Below are 26076 nucleotides of genomic sequence, written 5' to 3'. Positions count from 1 at the left end.
CCGAAGACGGCTGAAATGCCAGAAACCGGTCCCCGGTAGCTTGTCTCCTTTCTGTGAAGAATTGGCTTGGTAGTTTAGTCTGCCCTGTTCCCATGATGCACTGGGCCAGGGACAGACTGATTTGCATTTAGCCAGGTTCTGAGCTGGGATGGTGCAGTGAGATAAATAACGGTGATGGATCAAGCCCTGATCTTTGGACTGGGTAAGAGTGGTCTGCTTAATTCAGACACTCTGTTCATCACCACCCCTTTTTCTGAATCTTTATAGATCTCGCCAGCATGTTTCAAGACACCTTTCAGCATAGGCAGAGTCTTGACAGTTCTCTCGGAGACTTAGAAGGTATCAAAAAGGAAGTCGACATCAACAGGGTCAGCATGGAGCTGGACGTTGTGATGGTTAGCTGCCCGTTCAATGAGGGCATTGAAAGCTGCAGAGTCTTCTGTAGGAGACGTTTTTGCTGAAAATAGTTGAGGGTCTTGTCCTGAATGAGGATCACCTGGGTCAGCACCAGCGGCCCAGGGTTTGTTGGTATCCTCAGGGTCTGTATAGACAGGATAGCTGTACTCATCCTCATCACCGCCCTCACCAGCGTCCACATCATATTAAGTGGGCGAAACATTAGGAGTCTGTGGAGAAAGTGGTTCCACCAAGACAGGAGTGGAAGCAGAGTCCTTTTTCTTGAGAGGAATCTTGTAGGACTCCATTGGACGTTCTGGGGCAATTTTCCGCTTGTGGAGGGAAAGCCTGCCCGTTTCGGCATCAATGAAGTGTTCTTGATCCTCGTCCACTGAAGGTCGTCGAGGCTGTGGGCCGGGGACCACCGTTGATGACTTCGGCGCCGAGGAAACCTTCTCGGGGAAGCTGGCGGCCGCCTTAGGAGCAAAAGCCTTCGGCACAGTCTTCGGCGGCAGCGTAAAATGAATGGGCGTGGACGCCTTATGAGGTTTCTCAACCGGCTTCAGAGGCGGAGGATCCTTCGGTCCGCCCGATAAGGCCTTGTCCCTGATGCGCTGTAGGGAGTCCGTCACCTTCTTGGTGAAAGCGGCGGATGGGTGCGCCGGTTCGACGGAATCCTTCGAGGCCTCACCAGGAGTAGACTCCCGGGGTGCGCCGCTTTTGGCCCTGTCCTGTTGACGCGGAGTCACGAGAACCTTCGGGTCATTTAGTCCTTTCTTCGGGTCACCGAGAGCTTTCTTCGGGTCGCAGAGTCCTTTGCTGGTGTCGACCGTCTTCGGCGCCGACGCAGTCGGCTCGACCACCTTGACTTTAGTCTTCGGCGCGGCAGACTTTGTCTCAACGCCCTTGACTTGAGCCTTCGGCTCGACAGCACCCTTCTGCTTCTTCGGCGCCGAGGGCTCCGAGGCCTTGGATCCGACCAAAGCGATGCGCACATTCAGTTTCGAGGACGGCACCTGCGCAAGTTTCTTGTGTCGAGACCATAGGTTTCACTTTCGGTTTTGATTTGCCAGGGTGCGGCTCAGCAGCAATGTCCGTGGCCGAGCCCGAAGGCGGGGCCGTAGAACCCATTGTAAGATCTTGGGTAAGGCCTAATGGCGATCCCTCGACCTGAGCCTTATGAATTGGCACGGCCCCAGAGTCAGTTTGAGGAAGCTCTTCGTCCGAGCTATCCTCCATGGCCCAGAGGGCCCCGTCATCGTCTCCTACCTTGTCGATGACTTCTTCGGCCTCGAACATCTCGGCATCCGCGTCGTAGTCGACGTCCGACGCGGGGTTCGACTCACTAATGTCCTGGATATATTCTTCCTCGACATCCCCTGCATCGAAGATGTCCATAGGCGCCGGTGCAGCATGCTGGGCCTCCTGGCGCGCAGCTCGTCGAAGCTTAAGCGTCTTCTTGGACCTGAAGCGGGAACAAGCCATACACTTGGCTTCATCATGGTCCGGCGACAGACACTTGTTGCACACCGGGTGGACGTCGATGTGGGGATACTTCGAGTTGCAGACGGGACATCTTTTAAATGGACTACGGCCCATGAAGAACGGTCAATAGGGTCTGAAGCGTCGACTGGGCCTTCCGTGTTGAAAGCACGCGGGTGTAGGGAATCCGGCTCGGGACCGAGCTGGAAGAACTAAGACCGAACGCAAGACTATACCGACGTATTAGACTACAGACCTTTTGGTCTTAAGAAAGTTTTTTATCGATTCCGACAAGAGGGAATTCGAAGACATCCGAACTCAATGGCGGAAAAAAACAATCTGAGGATGGAGTCGATGCCCATGCGCACTGTAGTCCAGGGGAGGAGCCACCTATCTCGTGATACTTCGAATACTCTTCCAGGACAACAATGTGCAATCATCAGTACCCAACACTAGGCGGCGATCTATGCACAGATGAATTCAGCAGCCCACATGCCTCGAACCAGAGAGGATACGTCAGGCTGATTGTAGTGGGTTCGCGTATACACTACGCCGAGCAACGCTGATCACAGGGGCTAGGTGCCATCTGACCGGGTGTTCGCCGCCGTGGCGGTATCCATTGTTGAGTCCTCAGGGCAATTGAGAGATTTCTTTAGGTGTAGTGGATCAGTGAAGATTTGTGGTACACCTTGAATCATTACTCGAAAGCGTGCAGGGCCAACAAAGCCATATTGATCTTCGAGTGAACAAAGCCGTGGTCGAAGGGCAAGGAAGTTTTTTCTCAAGTTGACAGTCTCCTTGCAATAATCCTGAGAAATGTATACTTTGTTGGTCTTCCATAGGATGTGATTATGTTTGCGCATGAACGCTAACATTCGCTCCACGTGCTGGTATCTCAGAGGTTTACAACCTCTTTGTTAATGCGTGATACGACCAGGGACCCTGTGGGGTCGATCGAACTCCAGCGGAGTGTTGAAGGAGAGATTTGTGGCTTGAGGAAACCAGGACTCTAAGAAAGATATGCACGATCCATCTTTATCTTCTGCTCCTTCCGGGATCCCAAATATACGCAGATTCCCCCTTTGGTTCCTGTCTCCCAACTCAGAGAGGCGCCGTGACCTGGATGATTCAGATAGGGAGAGGTCTTTAAGAGATTTGTTCACCTTCACCTCCGAGTCTTCAAGTTGGCTGATCCTGCACTCAGTTTCAGAAAGCCTTACATTAGTGTCTTTAATGTCTTGTCTTACTGCCGCAATTTCTTCCCTGGTAGGTTTCGTGGACCTCAGCGAGTTTGAGGAGTATCGTGTCCAGCGTCGCGTTCATGTCACGCGCCCCTTCGGTTGTTGAAATTTGATTCGGCGGTTCGGCCTTCAAGCTTTTGAGGTTTTTAGCTTCCTTTTCCCCCATGGTTAGTGATTGATCTGCTCCAGGTACTCAGCAGTTGCGCCAGATAGCAGTAGTACCGGGATGGGAGTTTGCGTGCCGTGCGTTTGTTGGGCGCAGTTACGTTGTCAGCAAACGTGGTTTTGTGGTAGACTATATGATAACAGCCTGGGGGTTGAGATAGTAGTTATGTTTACTCATCAGTGACCTTGCGATTTATGACTGTCATCTAAGTATTGCAGCTTCGCAAATATCGCCACAGCCAGTGACATAATACAGCATTCAGGCAGTGATCCTATATATCTCAGACTGTAGAGGAGTGTACATTGCCTTTAGATGAGTGAACATTGCCCTTTCAGTGAAATGGTGGATCAAATAACACTATTTGGACCATCAGCAAATAAGTATGTCCTGAGCGTCGGCCATCTTGGAGTCAGGCAAGGCAGAAGGTGGACACTTTCCTTCTTTTCAATTAATTTCCAGGTACACATAGTATCAAGCACTTAGTTCAGCTTTGGAGCAGGCAGAAAACGGACTCCACCTTGAGCAGACACTCAGGGGCTGTAAGTAGGCATAAAGATCATGGCAGCGTCCCGCAATTAAGGTACGGCGAGTCGGGTGCACCGAGGGAGCAGCATGCGCACTGGCGGACGTATTTGTTTATCTGCGGTGTGTTTTAAGGTATTGCTCATCTGATGTGCCTTCCCCGCTAAATTTCGCACGCGGATTTCAAGAGCTTGTGAGATAGCCGCTTCGCGGGATCGGGCCGATGTAGAGCTGGGTGGCCGCCATTTTGTCTGCTGCTAAGCGCGGTACCTGCAATTATCGGCAAAGTCCCAAGACGTCCAATTATCCCCTTAAGTGGCACCTAGTGTGTGCGCGGGTCAGCAGTGAGGGTCGCGGGCGTCCAGCGGTCACACAGATAGGTTGAGGGAGTGCCCTGGTAGGTCAGCGGTGCGGGCAGAGTCCCGTGTCCGAGACCATGCGGCCACAGCAGTCGGTCGTCATTTAGGCTTCCATGCAGCGACCCTAATGTTCGGAGACCACCGTCAGGCTCTTGATGTGTTCCCCCACCTCAATGCATCAATTGGAATAGTCGGTAGTCGCAGGAGAGCACCAATAATACTTTAAAGATCGGCGCCACGGGAGGAGAGAAAGGCTTAGGCGGACATCTTCTCCGGCGTCCAAACCACGGCCCCGGCAATAGACTTTTGGATTACAATAGTTACAGTTGTTGCAATAGGCAACGCAATTTCAAACACAATGTTATATTGAGCTCAATGGGAATTTCTAATTAAATGCAATTAGTAACTTTATAGATTACTTTTCTAACCACAGGACTGGATCCTAGATTCAGTCATGGGACATCTCCTGTAAACAATTAAGTAAAAGCGTTTTGGTTACAGTAGTGATTTTTAAGGAACATTATTATATTTTAAAAGTTGACACTTTGAAACTTTTTCACATAGAATCACCAATGTTCTCCTACAGGAGGAAATTCACTTAGCAGGTAAATAATGTTATTGTTACTTTTTTTACTCAGTGTTGGATCCAGGATCCAGCACTGGTGTATCTCCTGTAAACAATTGAAAGAATAAGTTTAAATCATACAGGCGATTTTTGAGGAATATTTGTAGTTTTTGAAAATCGACACTTAGAAACTTTTCTGGTGAAAACCAGACAATGGATTCGTATGGAGGAAAATTGAGTTTACAGTACATCACAGTTTTAGTTCTTTTTCAGGTTAAGTGCTGGGCTAAAAGATACAGCACTGGGTTCTCTCCTTATAACAGGTGAGTAAATCGGAATTCGTTGTTCGGCTGATTTTAGATGAATATTTTAAAGTTTCAAAACTCCACACTTAGAAGAATTTCCAAGTGAAACCAGTCAATGTTATCCTATGGAAGAAAAGTGAGTTATCAGCTTCTGGGTAAATACTCGACTGGCAGAATTATGGTTCTGGGATTAGACTCGGGTGTCTCCCAGGGTCAGGTAGGCACAGTTGTTACACCCTCGGCAGAACAGGGGCAGCCGGGTTCCACGGTAGTAGGCCCAATGTTATTCTATGGGACGCAGGGGCCTTTGGTTGGTGGCTGCTCGCAAGCAGGCCACACGGTTGTGGGAGTTGGACTCCTGGTCACTTGCTCAGGGCAAATGGGGAAGTAGATTAAGACAGATTGCACTACCAGGGGCACCCGGGCAGCTGGATGCAGGGTGCTTTTGAGCCGTCAGGCGCTCAATGTTATTCAATGGGAGACTCGAAAGTTAAACAAAGGCTGCAGACTCAGGCGGAGATTCTTCAGGTGCGACCACCACTTCGAGAGGTAAGTTAGGATCTTGGAGGATAGGTAGACACCCAGGAGTTGGGCACAAGGGGCAGTGGTGCGCCGGGGTGTCTTTGGATGTCAGGAAATCTTACCCTCAGCTGGTCGTGGTTGGAGGTGTCCCTGGTTGTGAGCCTGCAGGCGTCAGGATTGTCGAGAAGGGTCTTTTGGCACTGGATTCCGGGTCACAGTTGCCAGGGGGACTTCCTTGTGGTCTTTGTCCTCTTGTTCGCAACTGCACGGCAGGTCTTCTTATTTTCAAATCGGGATCTGAGGAAGGTTCAGGGTGCCCCTAAATACTAAATTTAGAGGTGTTACACGTAGGCAAGGTCAGGGTCCCGGCCCTGGGGTGAGTATACCCCCAATCCTGCTCCTCTCCTGTGGGAGGGGGGCAGGAGCCTATCTCTGATTGGGAAGGGCTCCCCCATCCTCAAGATGGCCGGAGCATGGCGTTGTGTTTCACCTCACCTCTCCCACCTGAGGGGTTGAGTTGGCACAGACTAGCACACCCCATTTCCTCACCTAGGGTTTCCCGCCTGTCTTCCCACCAGAGTGGGGGTCAGAACCGGTGGGGGGCAGTTGCGAAGTACAGCAATTGGCCTGGGGAAGGTCACAAAAGGCAGAATGCCTTTGAGGCTTCCCCTGCCCATCCTGGGGGAGGAGGCTTGACACCTCGTCCCAGGATGGGCATTGTTTCAGGCCCCAGAAAGCAGCACGCTATCAACTCAGGGTATAGAAACAGGTCTGGTGGTGGCAGCCTTGGTAGCCATGCAGTCAGGACACTGGGAGTTGGTTAGGTTTCAGGGGGCCTCTCTAAGATGCCCTCTGCAGTGCATTTGGCATTCAATCCCACACTGGCATCAGTGTGGGTTTAATGTGCTGAGAAGTTTGATACCAAACTTCTCAGTCTTCAGAGTAGCCATCATGGTGCTGTGGAGTCGTAATGACAGCCTCCCAGCACATGTACTCTTAATGGCATCACTCCACTTAAAGTGCCCAGGAATGGCCCTGGGTACTGTAGGGGCACAAGGCTCATGCACCTGTGCCAACACCTCTGGCATAGTACACCCAGCTAAAGGGGTGACTGATGTATGCCAGGGCAGTGGGTTTGTGAGCATGGCACACAGGGATGTGTGTCATGTCGACTCGTTTTAGTTCTGCACCAGGACACTCGCCTGCAAAGGCAGTGTGTGTGTGTCAGGGTACAGGGCCCCCAAGTGCTGCAGCGCTTAGGGGTCTTCTCTGGTCACAATGCCCTGGGTAACTAGGTTACCATTTACCAGGGACTGACATGTGGCCAGAGATGCCAATTGGGTTTTAGTTTCAACACAGTTTTAGGGCAGGAACACTGGCCCTGGGTACCTGGTTGGCAGGAACCCAGGGCACACTCGGTTAAAGCACACCAGCAATTCAGCAAAAAGTGGGGGCATAACATAAGAAAGATGTCACTTTCTCACAGGCGTGGCAGAGCAGACAGGCCGTGCTGTCTTTGAAATGCTCCAGAGCAGAGCCTGCTTTGACCCCAAAGGAGAATCCTTTCAAGGGGCATGTCCAGATGGGGCAACTTGAGCACTGCACGACAAACCAGTAGATTGCAACTTGGAGTGACAATTGATAGCAACACTATTGCCAATGGCCCGCTCAATGGAATCAGTTATATCCAGGCCACAACCAATGGTAAATTTAGTATCATCACTGCCATTTTGTATGGCCTGGGTCAGTAGAGGAGGTAGGACCTCAAGGACACTTGGGAGAACTTGAGCTGCAGAATACAAGTGTGTGAGAATAGTTGCCCAAAAGGCAACAGGCATTGACAAACCAAAGAGACAGAATTGTGGAAGAAAGTTGTCATTTCCCAGAGGCCTGTACTCTGCTATATTCTCTATCTGGGAATAAGGAAGGCATTTTGGTTTGTCTGATTGGTGGAAGCTGGTACCACCAAACTCTTGGGAAGAGGTGCAGAGTCAGAAAAGTGTGGCGGCAGGGGGCAGGACGATGATGCCACGCAAACTGGCGATTCACCAGAGGACCTGAGCAAGGTTTGGCCCAGGCCCCTCAATGGGTGTCAGTGAGTGCCTCATTAAAAAGCCAACAAGGTGGGGGAGCTGGAGATCGAGAGCTTGGGTTGGGTATCTCTCTGCATAACAATAATGATGGAGGCACTTTCCTCAGTGGCAGAGCCTGGAGCTGAGACTGCACTGGTGTAAGGAAAATTGTCAATGAAGCTGGCATCCTGGTGGTTTTCATACTAGTTTTCTTCATGGTGGGATTGTTCAAATTTATGACCCGCATCAAACTATAAGACGCTAAGTGGCTATGATGGAATGGGCAAAGGTTGTGGTTCGATGGACATCAAGCATGGCGTTGGTCGAATTAGGAGTGGGGCTGACTCAAAGTCAAAGCGCACAATGGGTTGCGCCTAGTCCTTCAGCCTTTGAGTAGGTGTTGACGTGCAAGGAACCAGCATGAAGCCATAAGTAGAGTTGGTAAAGATGCTGCTAGAAGTCCAGTAACCATGTCAGAGGGTGCAACTGGATCTGAGGTAGAACCTGCCAGCGGTATGCCTGATGGAGGAAGTCACAGCAATGTTGGGGCCTGCAGGTGCTCCAGAGGGGGTCAGAAGGGATCTAAAGACCTAACAGAACTCTTGGAATTGCCTTGGTGTTGGCGACAGCTCCAGAAACGCTGTGCCAGGACAAGTTGCGGGATTGACTTAGACATCGGCAGCTGGAGGCATAGCAAAGCACTCGCGCATTCTCATCTGAACAAGAGTGGCAGGAAGGGAGTATTGTTTGGATTGTTTATGTTTTTTCTTTAACTTACCACAAGATTTGGAGCACGAAGACGATCAACCTCTGGACCGAATTCTGGACTGAGATCAGGACAGAGACTGACTTTTGGATGTGGACGGATCTCAATGCAGAGTCTTCTGATGCTTGGTAATGCATAGCTTCACCTCACATTCACGAATGGCCTTCAGATTCATCAACACACATTCACTGCACATCTCAAGAGTCAAGCCCCACCCTAGCCACCACAGGCAAACCTGATGTGGACTGTCAGACATTTGCTTGCAAATGTCCTTACAATGTTAAAACTTGTTTCCTTGGGAGGTGACATTTCCCTTACGCACTGTGTAAAACTGAGTTAAATGGATCTTGCAAGAGATGAGAGGTAGCTCGAGAACCACATCTGGTGGCACAGAAAGAAAGAAACTGATGTCCGCGTGCAGGAGAGGTGCCTTTATTGGCCTTGCATGTCATTAACAGAGCGGAAAGGCAGCAGTGTGGATCTGCATGGCACCCCCTGACGGTGTGCAGGGGTACTGCTTAAAAGTGTCCAGATCCAGTCTGATTCTTATGAAAGTATTCGAAAGGTGAGGAATCTGCAGTTAGAAGCCTCAATCAGAAAGGATGTTTTTGCTCCAGCAACCGCTCCTCCCCCCTCAGGGTAGCTCTTCACAAAAGGGCCCTAGTATGGTGTTTTCAACACCCCCATAGCTTTCGCTGTCTCTGGATCTTTATTTTCTCCAGCTACTCATTAACCTGTGGCCTGAAGAGGTGCTCCTGGTCTAACCGGGAGGTTGAGGTGATGCTGCTGGAACGTAGGCTTGAATCCGGAGATTAAGAACCAGGCATGGCACCCAAGGATGACACTCACATTAATGTATATAGAGGCTGTTTCCAGGCACAACAAATACTGGTCTTGGAGATGATCGTGCTCTCAGACACTACTTTATCCCCCTTTTATTAGACTCCTCTGTCATCTCCTATCGGCAAAGGAGTGCCATGGAACTGGCTATGCACCAATGAACTCCTGCCCCAACTGTAACCCTCTTGCTCACTGCATCTATCTTTTCACTCTCCTTCTACGGCAGAGGAGCAACACCAGTGGCTTGGGTAGAGTGGCACTTGCAGTCTATTAAGAATGTAGGTGGTACTGCAAATGCTACTTACCAGTATGCATCTGTTCTTGGCATGTAGGGCTGCTGACATTCATATCTGTGCATAGATCGCCGCCTAGTGTTGGGTCCGGATGATTGCACATTGTTGTCCTGGAAGAGTCTTCGAAGTATCACGAGATAGGTGGCTCCTCCCCTGGACTACAGTGCGCATGGGCATCGCCTCCATCCCCAGATTGTTTTTAGCCATTGGACGAGATGGAGTGAACTATGTGAGTGATGACCATGCCATGAGCATATACATGAACACTGCAGCTGCTACAGGCGCCGGGGAGGAGGGCGGGCGATATGAATGTCAGCAGCCCTACATGCCAAGAACAGATGCATACTGGTAAGTAGCATTTGCAGTTCGAGGCATGTGGGCTGCTGAATTCATATCTGTGCATAGAATACATAGCAGTCCTCCTATTATTGGCGGCCGCCCGTGCCAGCTGCAGCGGTTTGGAAAAGTGTTTTGAGAACAGCCTGACCCACAGCTGCCTGCTGTTTAGAGTGCACGTCTACACAGTAATGTTTAGTAAATGTATGTGTGGTAGACCATGTGGCTGCTCTACATATATCCTCTAAGGGAATGTTCCCAAGGAAAGCCATAGAGGCCCCCAACTTTCTGGTGGAGTGGGCTCTTGGTGGAATTGTAAGAGTGCGTTTAGCCTTAGCGTAACAGATCTGAATACATTTCACGATCCACCTAGCGATACCAGCTTTGGAAATAGCGTTACCCTTGTGGTGTGATGCAAAGGCAACGAAAAGCTGCTTAGTTTTTCGAAAATCCTTTGTCCTGTCAACGTAGTACATTAGGGCTCTTTTAACGTCGAGGGTGTGGAGCATCCGCTCCGCCAGCGACTCAGGGTTTTGAAAAAACACTGGCAACTCAATTGTCTGGTTTATGTGGAATTGAGATACAACCTTGGGTAGAAATTTAGGGTTAGTGCGGAGCACCACCCTGTTAGCATGGACTTGGAAAAATGGTTCTTGGATGGTGAGGGCCTGCAACTCACTAACCCTCCTAAGCGATGTAATTGCTACTAAGAAAGCCACTTTCCAAGTCAGAAACTGAAGCTCACAAGAGTGTAGTGGCTCGAAAGGAGGACCCATCAGCCTTGTAAGAACCACATTGAGGTTCCATTCTGGAGCTGGTGGTGTCCGTGGTGGAATGACCCTTTTGAGTCCTTCCAGAAATGCCTTGATAGCAGGAACCTTGAAAAGTGATAGGTGTTGCCTATTCTGGAGGTATGCGGCCTTCGCAGACAGGTGAATGCGGATGGAAGAATACGCCAAATTGCATTGGTACAGATGGAACAGGTAACATATGATGTTCTGAATGGAAGCATCCAGCGGGTCAATGTCGTGGTTTGTACAATAAATGACAAACCGCTTCCATTTAGCCGCATAACATGCTCTAGTAGTGGGCTTTCTTGCCTCCCGAATGATGTCCATGCAATCGGGGGGAAGATTGAGGTAGCCAAACTCTAGGACTTCAGGAGCCAGATCGCCAGGTCGAGCTGTTGCGGATCTGGGTGCTGAATGTCGCCATGGCTCTGCGTCAGAAGGCTGGGTGTGAGATGAAGCCTTTGATGCGGTACCACGGAAAGTTCCAGAAACGTGGTGTACCATGGTTGGCGAGCCCACATTGGAGCAACCAGGATGAGAGTCATCGAGTGCTGCCTGAGCTTGCGCGCCACCAGCGGTATCAGATGTGCTGGGGAAAAAGCGTATGCAAATCTGCCTGACCAGTTCATCCATATCGCATTGCCCTGCGATTGCGGGTGTGGGAACCTGGCGGCGAAGCTTTGGCATTTTGCGTTCTCCCTTGTGGCGAACAGGTCTATCTCTGGATGACCCCGCCTTTGGAAGTACGGTTGGAGTACTGATGGATGTATCTCCCACTCGTGCATTTGGTGGCTGTGCCTGCTGAGCAGGTCCGCCATCTGATTGTCTTTGCCTGGGAGATGTTCTGCCATCAGGAAAATGTTCCTTTGAATGGCCCACTTCCACATGCTCTGAGCCAGATGAGACAGCTGCGGAGAGTGTGTGCCCCCCTGTTTCTGAATGTAGTACATGGCCGTCATGTTGTCCGTCCGGATCAACACGACCTTGTTGCACAGATGTACTTTGAATGCCTTTAAGGCCATGAAGATCGCCATCAGTTCCAATACATTGATGTGCATCTTCCTTTGCTGTAGTGTCCATAGTCCCTGCACAGTGTAGTGGAGTACATGCGCTCCCCATCCCTGGAGAGAAGCGTCCGTCGTCAGGATAATCTGTGGCACAGGCTCTTGGAACGGTCGGCCCTTGCAAAGGTTTTGTGGATTCCACCAATGCAGAGAGTTGTACGCCCGACCGCTCACCAACACTAGGTCTGTTAGTTGCCCGTGAGCCTGAGTCCACTGACGTGCTAGGCACTCCTGGAGCGGACGCATATGTAACCTCGCGTGCGGGACAATGGAGATGCAGGAGGCCATCATGCCTATCAACTGCATAAACACCTTCGCTGGAAGCGAGTGCTGAGGTCTGAATCGTTGGATCAGCGTCTGAATACTGGCGACTCTCACTGAATTTGGCTGCGCAGTGGCTGCCAGAGTGTTTATTGTCGCGCCCAGATACTGCCGTATGTGGGCGGGCTGGAGATGGGATTTTGGGTAATTCAGTGAGAATCCCAGATCGTGCAGGAGATGAATGGTGCGGGACTGTTGTTCCGACGTTGCCTGAATGAGCCAGTCGTCCAGATAGGGGTAGACGTGGATGTTCTGGCGTCTTAGATGCGCCGCCACAGTCGCCAGGCACTTTGTAAAGACCCTGGGCGCTGTGGTGACTTCGAAAGGCAGAACCCTGAACTGGTAGTGCTGGTCTTGAATTGTGAACCTGAGGTACTTTCTGTGTGAAGGATGCAGGGGAATGTGAAAGTATGCATCCTTGAGATCCAGAGTAGCCAGGAATTCCCCCTGCCGAAGCAGAGGGAGAACCTGCTGCAACGTGAGCATATGGAAATGTTCTGACAGAATGTACCAGTTGAGGGGCCTGAGGTCCAGGATGGGCCTGAGGGATCCATCCTTTTTGGGGATTAGAAAGAACAGAGAGTAAACCCCTGTTCCCCTTTCTTGCAGTGGAACGAGCTCTATTGCCCCTTTTTGCAGCATGACTTGGACCTCCTGCTGCAACAAGTGCAAGTGCTCGCCGGACATAGGACGGGTTCTTGGAGGTATGTTTGGTGGAGTGGAAGTGAGTTCCAGACAGTAACCGTATTGGATAAGAGATTTGACCTACCTGTCCGTGGTGATGGACTTTCACGCGGGCAGGAACTGCTGGAGTTTCCCCCCGACTGGTGTTGTGTGGTCGGGGGGCAGTGACAAGGCGTCACTGTTTGTTGGCGGTGGAGGACCTGGAGCTGTTATTTCCACGTCCTCTGCCTTTGACGTTGTTGCCCCGGTAACCAACTCTACCCTTGTTGGTGTATGAGGTCTGGGTGTTGCTTTTATAGTATTGCGTGGATTGTGATGCCTGACCCCTTGAGGTGCCTCTGTTAGTGGAGCGGCGAAAGGAGACACCCCGAAACTGCTGGGACTGTAGGGCCCCCATAGACTTAGCAGTGTCAGTGTCTTTTTTCATTTTTTCGAGGGTTGCATTCACTTCTGGCCCAAACAGGTGGTCTGGATTAACTGTTTGGTTTAAGATGGTTGTCTGTATGTCTGGTTTAAAGCCTGATATCCTAAGCCATGCATGCCTACGCAGTAGCACGCTAGTGTTTATAGCTCTGGAGGCGGTATCAGCCACGTCCAGTGCGCACTTAATGGAAGCGTTGGTGATAAGCTTCCCCTCCTGAATTAACATTTTAGCTCCCTCTTTGTACTGATCAGGTAAGTGCTGTAGTAGGGTTTCTAGGGTGTCATAGTGTGCCCTATCGTAGCGTGCAAGTAGGGCTTGCGTGTTTGAAATGCGCCAAATATTAGCTGCCTGCGCAGCAATAAGTTTTCCTGAGGCTTCAAAGATCTTCGATTCTTTGTCTGGGGGAGGAGCATCACCCGTGGTCTGCGAGTTTGCCCGCTTGCGTGCGTTGGATACAACCAAAGAGTCCAGTGGCAAGTGTCCTTTGATGTACGTTGGATCAGTGGGTGCTGCCTTGTATTTTTTGTCAATACGAGGATTGATGGCTCGCGCCCGGGTGGGCTCCCTGAAAACCTCTGGCGCGTGCTTTAGCACTCCCTTGAGCATTGGCAATGTCTTGACAGTCTTTTCAGCCACCGAGAAAGTGTCAAACAGAAAATCGACATCCACTGGGTCCGCATGGAGGTCGACATCGTGATTGGCCGCAGCTCTCTCAATTAGAGCGTTGAAGGCTGCAGAGTCCTCTGTTGGAGAAGTTTTTGCAGCAAAAAGCTGCGGCTCGTGTCCTGAGTGAGGCTCCTCAGGGTCGCCTCCAGCAGACCATGGCTCATTGACTTCCTCTGGATCAGAGTACGCTGGATAATTGTACTCCTCCTCCTCGTCTCCGTCACCCTCCCCAGCGTTAGAGTGAGTGGGTGAGAGTTCCAGACCTTGTGGAGATGCAGGCTCCATAGGGGCAGAAGTACCCGCAGAGTCCAACTTCTTTTTGAGTGGAATACGAAAATGTTCCAACACTGGCTCTGGTGTGATTTTTCTCTTAAGGAGAGAGAGTTTGCCTGTGTTGGCGTCGATGACAACCTCTCGACGCTCTTCGTCCGCGAGTGGCTGGAGCCGAGGCTTCGGCACCACCAGAGATGCTTTAGGCGTGGACACCAGCTTCAAGGGCACCCCAGCCCCATGTTTCGGAGCGAAAGCCTTCGGCGTCGTTTTTGGCGGCAGCGTTAAGTGGATCGGCGTCTGCGCCTTCGCCGGTTTCTGTGGAGGCTTTGGCGCCACATCCTTCGGTTCGGGAGCCACTGCTTCCTTCCGAATACGTTGAAGGGACTCCGTGACCTTCTTGGTAAAGGACGGTGAGGGTTGGACCGTCTCGAGCGAGTCCTCCGAGTCCTGATTCGGGTCGGTGATCAAAGGCACGGTCCTTGGAGCCGACACATCACCGCCCTTGGCTTTGTCGACCGGGATCGGCGCAGCCAGAGCTTTGGGGTCGTCCTGACGCTTCTTCGAGGCTTTTTTCAGGTCATCGACCTTCTTGGCGTCGACGCGGCTCTTCAGAGCGTCGACCATCTTCGGCGCCGATGCAGCCGCGTCGGGCGTCTTCGCCTTCGGCTTCGACACCGGGGTCTTCGGGTCGGCCATTTTGGCGGGGCTCTTGATCTCGGCGGCCATTTTGGACTTCTTCGGCGCCGAGGCCTCTGGAGCCTTTGGTCCCACCAGTGCGACTTTCACTTTCGGTTTCGATATGGATGGTGCGGACCCTGATGGCTTCACTTTCGGTTTCTGTACCGGGAGTGGCGCATCGCTAATGTCCGTGGCCGGGCCCGGAGGCGGGGCCGTGGGACGAGTATTGAGGTCTTGGGTAAGGCCCAAAGGCGATCCCTCGACCTGGGCCTTATGCTGGGGTTCGGCCCCAGAGTCAATATGAGGATGCTCCTCTTCCGAGCTATCCTCCACGGTGGCAATGGCCCCGTCGTCGTCCCCTACCTCCTCGACAACTTCCTCGAACTCTTCATCTCCCGCGTCGTAGTTCTCATCGTCCGACGCTGGGTCAGAGTCCGAAACCTGTAGGACGGTGTCGTCTTCAACGTCTTCTTCAAAGATGTTGGCTGGAGGGGGTGCCGATAACTGGGCCTGCAGTCTCGCGGCCCGACGTAGCTTGAGAGTCTTCTTCGACCGGAACTTGGAGCAGGCCATACACCTGGCCTCGTCGTGGTCCGGCGACAAGCATCTGTTGCACACTGGGTGCACGTCGAGGTGTGAATACTTAGAGGCACACACCGGGCACCTCTTAAACGGAGTTCGTTCCATGTTGAAGTAGTCTGGAGCGTCGTGTAGGCCCGTCCGCGCAGACAGCACGCGGAAGGGCAGCAAGTGTTCGGAGCCGATGAATAAACCAACCCGAACGATGGACAATACCAACGCGAGTCCTAAAGACCTTTTGGTCTCAAGTTAGGAAAGTTAAACAACTATCGATTCCGTCAGAGGGAACCGAAGCACATCCGAACCCAATGGCGGAAAAAAACAATCTGGGGATGGAGGCGATGCCCATGTGCACTGTAGTCCAGGGGAGGAGCCACCTATCTCGTGATACTTCGAAGACTCTTCCAGGACAACAATGTGCAATCATCCGGACCCAACACTAGGCGGCGATCTATGCACAGATATGAATTCAGCAGCCCACATGCCTCGAACCTGGACCTTTATGTACACAAAGTCACTAGGGGAAGGGTTGAACTTTTATGACCTTTTGCATCATTACACGCTATTTAACATGTTCCTTGAGATTACAAATAGTAGACTTCAGTATGCTCTTCAATGATGGCATAAACTGGATGGTGTGTTCTGATTTTGAGTGTGTCTCCACAAAGAAGTTGTCTTCTTTGTGGGTAACATGCATCTTCAACTTGTGGAAAGTTGCAGCCCTGCTGCAGCCCTTTCATTGAACTTATGATAAGCTGTGGTGTATTCAAGGGTGTGACACTTTTAAAGGGTACTGATCGCAGTCATTCAACTTGCGAGGTTTAGGTGAAGGGGTCTACATTATAATAATCCTAGGAATTATCAGTGGGTCCTAGATTGCCTAGCTTTAAGTACAATAAGGAGGACAGCTCGAGCGACTCTGAGGGAGAAAATAGGGGATGGTGTGCATACGTGTGGTAGTTGAGGAGGTGGCGGTGGAGGTAGTGGTAGTCTCTGTGAAACAGGAAGAAGAGTAGTAGCAGTCTTTCTACCTCTTTGGTGCTGGCTCGTGGGAAGGAGTAAATTAACAGGCACTTCTTTCAGGCATCAAGCTCCTGCTGCAGTCTTTCGAAGATTGGAGCATTCACAAACTTGGCTCAGACTGTTGACTGAAGCTTTGAGTTCGACTCAGTCTTTGGTGCATATGAAGGTGAGTGTGTCAAGAAAAGGTTCACTGAATACAGTCTTATGCACAGGCAGAGCCAATTTGTAGCTTGCTTTTGGGGGAGACTGATGCTCCTTGGCACAGCTTGGGCTTGCCGGTTTATGGGGCTTGACTCCCTTGAGTGGTGGCTTGCTCAGATTGGAAGCTTTTTCCATATAGCCCACTCGAGACCAAAGTTGGCAGCGACCCTTGAGTTAGTATTGTTATGCTTGGGGCTCATCTCCCACATGAGTGGTGATTTACCTTGGCTTGATACTTCTTTTGTGACCATAGCTTGGTGGTATGGGCATTCTGGCTCAATGGCATACTCAAGATCCTGTGCATGGTCCTGGTGCAAAGACGACTATTCATCTCAACATCTCAATCTCCTTGTACGCCGGTGTGATAAAAGAGGCAATGTCTATACTGGGTGTGGTCTGCACAGTTGGGAGACCAGACAGGCCAGCGCTGCCCTCCTCTTCAATGCCAAAGGGATCTTCTCACCGACAGAGTCTGAGGGGTCCAAGGTGGGTGGTTGCTACATCTTCCAGTGTGCCCAACGCTGTTCACTTCGGTACCTCAGATTTTGTATATTGGAGGCAAGGCACAGGAGGTTCTGTCATGGTTGGGGAACAGGCAAATATTGTGGTGGTCTGCCCATGGGTATTTAGAATTGCAGCAAGTCAATTTTGGATGGGTGCCTGTTTGATCACCCACGTGAGATTAGTTTTCTTTGGCTATGGAAGAATAAAAGCCCCCGAGGGGTGTGAAGCTTCTAGATGCCAAGGTAGTTGAACACCGTTTTCAGTGCTACTGAGGGTATTCACATGTTGAAAAGTCAAAGGAACCAGCCTGATGGTGGTATCCAAAGCAAGGGAATTGGATCAGAAGAAACATGTTCCAACCCAGGAAGAACTCGCGCCCTCTCTGAATATATCAGAACCGGATGAAAAAGAAAAAACCTAATCTACTATGAAGTTAATTTCAGCCCCATATCAAACTTATTTTCAATCTCAGATTGAACAAGATGTGAAATGTTTGTTACTTTGCAAGACAGATTTGGGTGTCAAGATAGGGTACAACTGACCTGTAATATATAAATGCAACCAGTGTGCGACTATAATGATCGATGATAGAAAATAAGATCGATATGCGGATGAAATATCCCAAGAACTGAAATTGTAACGATATTATTCACCAGATTTGTCACAATTGCGGGACTAATGGAAATATAAGGGAAATATACTTGAGAGAAGGGTTTTTAGGTCAGGGATTATTCCAGGCCCTCAACTCATATACGCAATGTGGTACAATTCTGCAAAGTGGTGTGTATGGAGCAAACTAGGCAAGGGGATAAGCCCTATAACCCCTTAATTTAGTGCAGGTCTTTTAATTCCTTGCCAGACTCAATGAACGGCGAACAAGCCAGCCGACACGCGTTTCATCGCGTTAAGGAGAATTGCTCCGAGACTTCTTCAGGGCTGTGAAAACACGAATTTGGTCAGGGTAGTCGCTCAGCTGGAAATATAAGAATTACGGGACTGAAAAGCCCTGAAGTTCGTTTTTTTAACAACTGCTTTGGCTGAGGCATACCTTTTCTGTGAATATGTATTAATGCATGTCAGAAGAAAATTAAAGAAGATATAAGAATTTGGAAGATTTGGACTTTTTTCTTATGGGTGCACCGCCACATTTGTTCTTCTATTTTTATTTGTTTCACAGTAGTACCACTCAGTCGCTTGGACTAGGAATTTTGTGCACCAGATACAACATTTCAGAACCTTGTGAGAGGCGATATAATTTTTCCTGCCGCCCATTTAGGTTTTTTGACATAATATGAAGTTGATGTTCATGTACAATATACATAAAGGAGAGGAGCTACACCAGATATGGTGACTTGAGAATATCCAAGCCCAAAACTAGGTGACAGCAATTGGATTTGGACAGCAATATGCTAAGCATGGATATTTACAGCCACACAATGTGCGCACATTTATTTTCAGGTTTGTCAATAGTTTCGAAAGGATGAATTGCACACCTTGAAGGATTTGCACTGAGGTCATGGAACATGCCGCTTTGAATAGTACAAAGCACCTCAGTACAGGTTTGGTGTAGTAAAAATTGCAGCACCTCAGAACCAACAACCTAACGAAAGAATGAATAAGCATCTCTCAGACATCCTAAGTAGAATGGTCACTGAAGAAGGCTGTTTATCGACAGCTCTATCTTCACCTAGCTGCTATTTTTCTGAAAAAATAAGTCAGCACCAGTCAGAACCTTCATAATTAGAGATGTACAGATGTTGCTTTATTGAAAGAAAACTGAAAACAAAGCAGAAAGAAAGCTGCCAACTTGTCACTTTGCGGTCAGAAAATTGCACTGGGAAGCTTGGGGGCATGGGATGAGGAGTCTCAAACACCTTAGAGATTCACTTCTGAGGTGTGAATAGCAGTACTCCTATCCTAAAACTGGAAATATTTGTCAGGAGAACTGGCACAGAAATATAAGAATATTGAAATTCAAATAAACTTCGTTCAACATAATATAAATATAATTACTAGTTTAAAAGCAGTGATATCGTTTCCCTTGTTGATAATAACCATGTTTACTTATTTGAGGTTTTATATGGCATGAACAAGGGCATTGGGGGTTTCAGAGCATTTCAAAATTTACAAGCATGTTGATACATTGTGCAGCAATGGTTGAAGAGCTCATACAACTTTGTGTACACTTTAGAAGAAATCCCAAAGAGTATAGCATGTTAAAGGAATGCACAAGTTACTACTTGTGTAACGATATATCTGTAAGAGACATTAGTTAGTGATAGATTCCTAACCTTAGAATATCCCCAGGCGTCAGACTGGATCCGGAATTTTTTTTGCGTAGCAGTACCCTTGCGCGTCGGTAGGCGTCGTCTGCAGCTCCGCGTCCGTCGTCGGCATCGTGGGCGCCGTGATGACGTCGGAGTACTTAGACGCCGCCTCCGCGTGCTGACGTCAGTTCTTAGCCACAGCTTTTTCGCGCCAGAAGCGCTGAGCCGTGTTAAAAACCAACACTGGTGCCATTGAAACTAGGGCCCTGAAAGGGGAAGACCTTAACCCTAGATATAGGTTCGCAGAACGGGGAGGATGGGTGGGTCGGTAAGGAATCTATCACTAACTAATGTCTCTTACAGATAGATCGTTACACAAGTAGTAACTTGTGCATCTGAAAGAGACCCGTTAGTGATAGATTCTTACCTTAGAATAGATACCACAGCAATACCAACCCCGGTGGTGGGTCTGCGAACCAATAATCACACCAGAAAGTCCTGGAGGACAGAAAGGCCAAAGAAGCCATCCCTCCGGACTTGACTGTCCAGGCAATAGTGTCTTGCAAACGTGTGCAGCGAGGCCCACGTAGCTGCCTGGCAAATGTCCTGCAAGGGCACTCCCCGGCCCAGGGCAGTTGTTGCCGTGGCTCGGGTGGAGTGAGCCCGCAATCCAACAGGGGGCTCCTTTCTAGCCAAGGAGTAGCATGCCTGGATACACAAGATGATCCACCGGGAGATGGTCCTCTTGTGTACCGCCTTTCCCTTCTTCGTGCCCACATAACCAACAAAGAGTTGGTCATCCACCCGGAGCTGGCGTGTTGGATCCAAGTAGAATGAGAGCGCACGTTTTGGGTCCAGACGGTGGAGCAGCTCTTCCTCTTTAGAGGGGTGCGGTGGCAGGAAGAAGGTTGGCAAGGTGATGGACTGCCCGATGTGGAAGGCTGTGACAACCTTGGGCAGGAAAGATGGTTTAGTACGCAACACAACCTTGTCCGGATGGACAGAAAGGAAAGGAGGAGTACAAGACAGGGCCTGGAGCTCACTCACTCTCCTGCCAGAGGTGATGGCAACCAGGAAAGCAGTCTTCAGTGTAAGAAGGCGGAGAGGACAGTTGTGAAGTGGCTCAAAGGGAGCGCACATCAGAAATGTAACTACAAGGTTCAAGTCCCACTGAGGCACCACAAACGGAACAGGTGGAAATGTGTGTGTGATGCCTTTTAGGAATCTATTTACAATAGGGGACTTGAACAAAGATGGCTGATCAGGCAGAAAGGGCAGAAAGATAGCCCTTGATAGTGCCCAGAGCAGAGCCCTGCTGGGCAAGAGAAAGAAGAAAGAGAAGAACCTCAGAAAGAGGGGCAGAGAGAGGATCCACAGCCTTTGCTGTGCACCATGCCACAAATCTGTTCCACCTGCAGGCGTATACCGACTTTGTGGAGGGACGCCTGGCTCCCAGAATGAAGTTACAGACTTCAGGAGGCAAGTCAAATGGCCTCAACTGTTGCCCCTAAATCTCCAAGCAGAGAGGTGGAGACTGGACAAGTTCGGGTGGAGGACCGTCCCCTGCTGCTGAGACAGAAGGTCCTCCTGAAGAGGCAGACGAACCGGGGGATTGACTGACATACTGAGTAGCTCTGGATACCAGTACCTTTGTGCCCAGTCCGGAGCCACAAGGATGACTTGGGCCCGGTCTCGCTTGATCTTCTTCAGCACTCTGGGCAGAAGTGGTATAGGCGGAAAGGCGTACAACAGACCGCAACTCCACTCGCGACGAAAAGCGTCTCCGAGCGAGCGCCGCCTTGGAAATTCCAACGCGCAGAACTGATGACATTGCACTTTCTCTTCGGTGGCGAATAGATCTAACCAAGGCTCTCTCCACTGCAGAAAGAGACCTTGCGCCACATCCGAGTTCAGACGCCATTCGTGATCCATCATGCACCGGCGGCTGAGGTCGTCCGCCCTGGCGTTCAGAGAACCTGCCAGGTGTTGAACCACCAGAGTCACGCCCTGATGTTCCAGCCATTGCCAGAGGCGCAGAGGCTCCTGGCAGAGGGTCCACGACCCCACCCCGCCCTGTTTGTTGCAGTACCACATGGCGGTGGTGTTGTCCGTGAACACCTGCACTACACTCCCTCGGACAGAGGGGAGGAATGCCTTCAGTGCTAGACGAATCGCCTGCAGCTCCAAAAGGTTGATATGGAGCCGGGACTCCACCAGAGACCTCTGCTCTCCGCCTCTCCCATGTGGCCTCTCCAGCCCTGGAGGGACACATCCGTCACGACTACGTGCTCCGGTTGGGGAAGGGAGAGGGATCTGCCGCTGACCCAATCGCGGTCCGTGAGCCACCACTGCAGCTGTCTCGCAGTGCCCTCCAAGATCAGGACGTGGTCGGACAGGTTGCCCTGATGCTGGGGCCACTGAAACTTCAGGTCCCACTGCAGAGCCCGCATCCGCCGATTGCTGGCGTGCGGCCGAGAGACCCACGGACTTGGCCGTAGCCCTGGAGTCCTTAAAACGCTCCAGCGCATGGTCTGCCTTGTCGCCAAAGAGGCGACGGCCATCGAACGGCATGTCCATAAGTGTGTTCTGGACATCAGCTGAGAAGTTGGCGGACCTCAACCAGGCATGGCGTCTTACTGCCACTGTCGTTGCCATCGCTCTACCCAGTGAGTCGGTGGTGTCCAGTCCACACCGAATGGAATATCTGGCTGCATCCCGACCTTCCACAAGGGCTTGGCCGAGTTTGGCCTGTACCTCCAACGGACACTCTGGCAGCACTTCCGCGACCGTATCCCACAGGGAGTGGGTGTAGCGGCCCAAGAGGCATGCGGTGTTGGAAGACCGCAGTCCCAGACTAAGAGATGAGAAGATTTTTTTGCCATACTGCTCATACCTCTTGGATTCCCTGTCCGGCGGAGCCAACTGGAATGCGGTTTGGGAATTGGAGGCCTGGATGACCAGGCTCTCAGGGGTGGGGTGGGTGGACAGGAAATATGGGTCACCCGGAGCCGGGCGGTGGCGTCTGGTCACGTTCCTATCTACGGGCGAACCCATAGCGGGCTTGGACCAAGTGCCCAAAAGAACGTCAGTCAAGGCCTCGTTAAACTGTAGCAGAGGCTCGGCTGAGCATGACTGCGGTTTAAGGACCTCAGTGAGGAGGTTAGTCCTCACGGCCGCGACGGGGAGCTCAAGGCCCAGGGCCTTGGCTGCCCTCATCAATACCACGCTATAGGTTGTCCCCTCCTCCGTAGCCACGCTAGGAGGGGAGACAAAGCCAGTGTCAGGTGAAGTGTCTAACCCACTGGCTTCCCCAAGGTCACCTGCCCAGTCCTCATAAGACTGGCACTCACGTGTCAGAGGGTCCTCAGACCCCTCCCAATCCTCCTCATCACCCATCACCTGGAACTCAGGTTAAGTAAAGGATAGGGCCGGTTCATGGAAAGTGAACTCACCAAACTGTGTCTGTGGGATCGGCGCCGGGGAGGTCGTTAAGTCCACCGGTGACGACCCGGATCCGGAACCGGATCCTGCGGGGCCCTGCGGCGTCAGAGCCGATGCACCCGACGGCGTCGGGGCCAAAGCCCCCGACCCGCTAGGACTCCCAGACGGGACCGCTGGGCCCGAAGGCGCCGCAGAACCCGTCGGGGGAGAGAGGGACCTCATGGCCATGAGGAACCGCTCGATCTCCCCCGGCGTCGCGTTAGGCCTAGGGACCGGAAGGTATGAAGCCGGGCGCGACGCCTGCGACGCCAACGGAGCCGCGTGGGCGGTGCCACCTGAACCCCCGGCCGCGTCGCGCGAGCATCGGAGGGAGTCGGAAGAGCGATGACATCTCTTCGACTTCTTGTGCTTACCTGACGACTTCGACTTAGAGGAGTGATGTCGACTCCTGGAGCTATGACGGCTCCGCTCCCGCGACCGGTCCCTGAACCTCCGTCCGGACCGGGACCACTCTCGGCGCGGGGCCAACTGCCGGAGTTCGAGCCGCTTACGGGACTGCTCCCGTCTAGCTTTCGAAGTAAGGGCCCGGCAGTCGAGGCAGGCCTTGTCGTCGTGGTCGACACAGACGGTGAGGATCCGTGACCGACATCAGTCGATCACAATCTTCACAGGGTTTGAAACCAGGCATTTCCCTATCGGCACCGATCGGAGTCAAAGACTCGAAAAGGGGGATCAAAAAGATCAAAAAGAGTTAGTCAAAAAGTGACTAAGGTACCACTTTTTCCAGATCTGCGCTGCTGGCGCAGAAAAAAAGAAGAACTGACGTCAGCACGCGGAGGCGGCGTCTAAGTACTCCGACGACGTCATCACAGCGCCCACGACGCGCAAGGGTACTGCTACGCAAAAAAAACCGGATCCAGTCTGACGCCTGGGGACATTCTAAGGTAAGGAATCTATCACTAACGTGTCTCTTTCAGATACTATATTTAGAAGCTGTTCTTAAGAAACAAAAATGTTAACACATCAAGTAGAGCACAGCAGGTTTGATGTGGTTTTACCAAATATCTGGGATCGTTGCCAAGAACTTCACCTATGAATTTTTAAACCGATCACTTCAGCTTAACCAGAATCTACTGTGGCTTAAAAAAGTGCATGATATTGCCCATATAATAAGGCACAATGAATCATTTACCTTATTGATCTTTTCTTTTGGATGAGTCAGAAGATTTGGAAAATGCGCCAGGACATCGCAGTTCAAAACCACTTGTGTCTGTTCATCTGTACCAGTCACAATGTTGCCCACTGCTCTCAGTGCAGCAGTCTGCAAATAATGAAAGTAATAACATAAGGAAAAAACACATTGCATACCATTTGCAGTTCAGAGCTCACTGACTGCTACCAAGACAAATCAGTGTGGATTTGATAGCCATCTTCAATACCAGATGTTTGAAAACCCTCCCAGGCAAATGCATTTTTACTGCCATACACATGCCACAAAGAAGAGAAAAAAAACATACTGAAAAGTAAATAAAGAAGAATTAAAGGGGAAAAGGCATTGACAAAGTAAAGCATTGATTCAACAGCCTTGACACCGAAGTGCTATTCTTTTTAGGCAAATGTGCATTTGGATAAGTCAAAATGCCATCACTGTGCAGGAGAATCAATGGCGGAATAAGGCTGACCTATTACTCCATTATGTATGCAGAGGTGGGTAGGAAAAAAATGCGATTGACAGTTGAATAGAAACACTGAGAAGAGGGCTGTCCCAAAACCTCCCTGTGAATGTATAAATGTATGTATTTTTTATTTATGAATGTTTATATTACATGAGGTAAACGTGAAACAAAGTGGTCTCTAGGCCAGACCTAAAACATACCCACCATTTCCACTCATTTTGAAAAATCTGGCTTTCAATCCCGCTCTAAATGAATCTTCTCCCTCATCCCCCCAACCTCCCCTACAATTGCATCCAAAAGGAACATATGTACCAAAAATGCAAAGCACAATAAAGAGACTACTTTGGTTACTAGTGAAGCAAGATATTAATTTTGACTTTGCCCAGTTCACAAAGCCTTCCAGAGCAGTAACCCCATATACCTGCAGAAGGACGGCTATACAACACCTCAACAGCTTATGACGCATTAATCTTAAATAATCTAAATCCTAACAGGATGTTAACTAAGAAAAATCTCCCCAGTTAAAGGTCTCCAATCCAGAATGCAATCAATTTAAACACTTTCAAGGACAAATTAATGCTGTTCAGAAACAGACTGGGCATCCATTTAACTAGGTTACCGAAAAGCATTTTGACTACCCAACCGCTCTCTCTCTCTACTGGCTTACATGCAGTTATGTGCATCAGGGACATGCTCATATGTTGCTCTGTAAATATACCACACGATGTATTCTCAAAACACTCGGACAAAATGTGGAACAATGCGCTATACTAATAGCGCTTCCTGAAAGTACATATTCAGACTACCATACACTACTGCTTATGCTTAGAACCTCAGGAGTCTAGGCTGTCTGTATCATGAGCTGGTGAGAAAATCGTACTACAATTACTACAATAAACCAGCTCTAGATTTTCCGGGGGGGGGGGGGGGGGTTAAGTAATTTTGGGAGTCTGCTCATCTATCAGTACTAGTGGGTTTCCAAGGTGTGCGCACATCGGAATCACAGTACTCACTAGGTACAATCTCTCTATCAAGAAAGCTGTTGCCTACACTTACCTTTTGCTGCCTGGGGAACTCTTAGTTCGTAAGCATCAGAATCTTCAGCACACCTTTTACCAGAATTTAGCAGCGTCTTCGTACCACTGTACAAACACCAGAGCGATTCCTGGGGCCGGAACGTGATCACGCAGGGACTGGATAAAATCCACTCATCCCTCCCTCCCTCCCTCTCTCTTCCCAGCCACTTACACTGCCTTCGAACAGTACTCCGCTTATAAGGTGGGTCAGCTCCCTACAGACAAACATCAATTAACTTACTTGGTTCTTCATTTCCCTCTCCTGGACCCTCAGCCTCTGAATACCACACACCCTCGTAGTAGGGAACAACTAGAGGCTCCTTGTGAGACTACCCAGGACTGCCCTCTTTGCTGCAGTTTGGGTAAAACGAAGTCCATATATGATGGCGACCATGGCCCAAGTAGGACACACTTGGGGAGTCAAAGCAAGTTTAGTGTCCAGTTGATAATACCTCATAATGCCTTGCCTTAATGCCACACACCTCAGCAGGAAGCAACGAACAGCCATGTTAAATGGCTGATGAGAAAGTATACAGGCTATCT

The 26076-nt window shown here is 50.3% G+C and overlaps 1 protein-coding gene across 1 annotated transcript in view; it reads right to left on the bottom strand.

Moving 5' to 3' along the window:
• Window positions 1-26076, bottom strand: part of KPNA3 (karyopherin subunit alpha 3) — an 855988-nt gene that overhangs the window by 375746 nt on the left and 454166 nt on the right. Inside the window, exon 12 of the mRNA XM_086934956.1 lies at window positions 23974-24102. Within this exon, the coding sequence (XP_086791082.1) occupies window positions 23974-24102 (129 nt within the window). The remainder of the gene's footprint in view (window positions 1-23973; window positions 24103-26076) is intronic.

Source organism: Lissotriton vulgaris, chromosome 8 (genome assembly GCF_964263255.1).
Source record: "Lissotriton vulgaris chromosome 8, aLisVul1.2, whole genome shotgun sequence".
In the NCBI taxonomy this organism is placed as follows: Eukaryota; Metazoa; Chordata; class Amphibia; order Caudata; family Salamandridae; genus Lissotriton; species Lissotriton vulgaris.
This window is presented reverse-complemented; position numbering and strand designations above follow the sequence as displayed.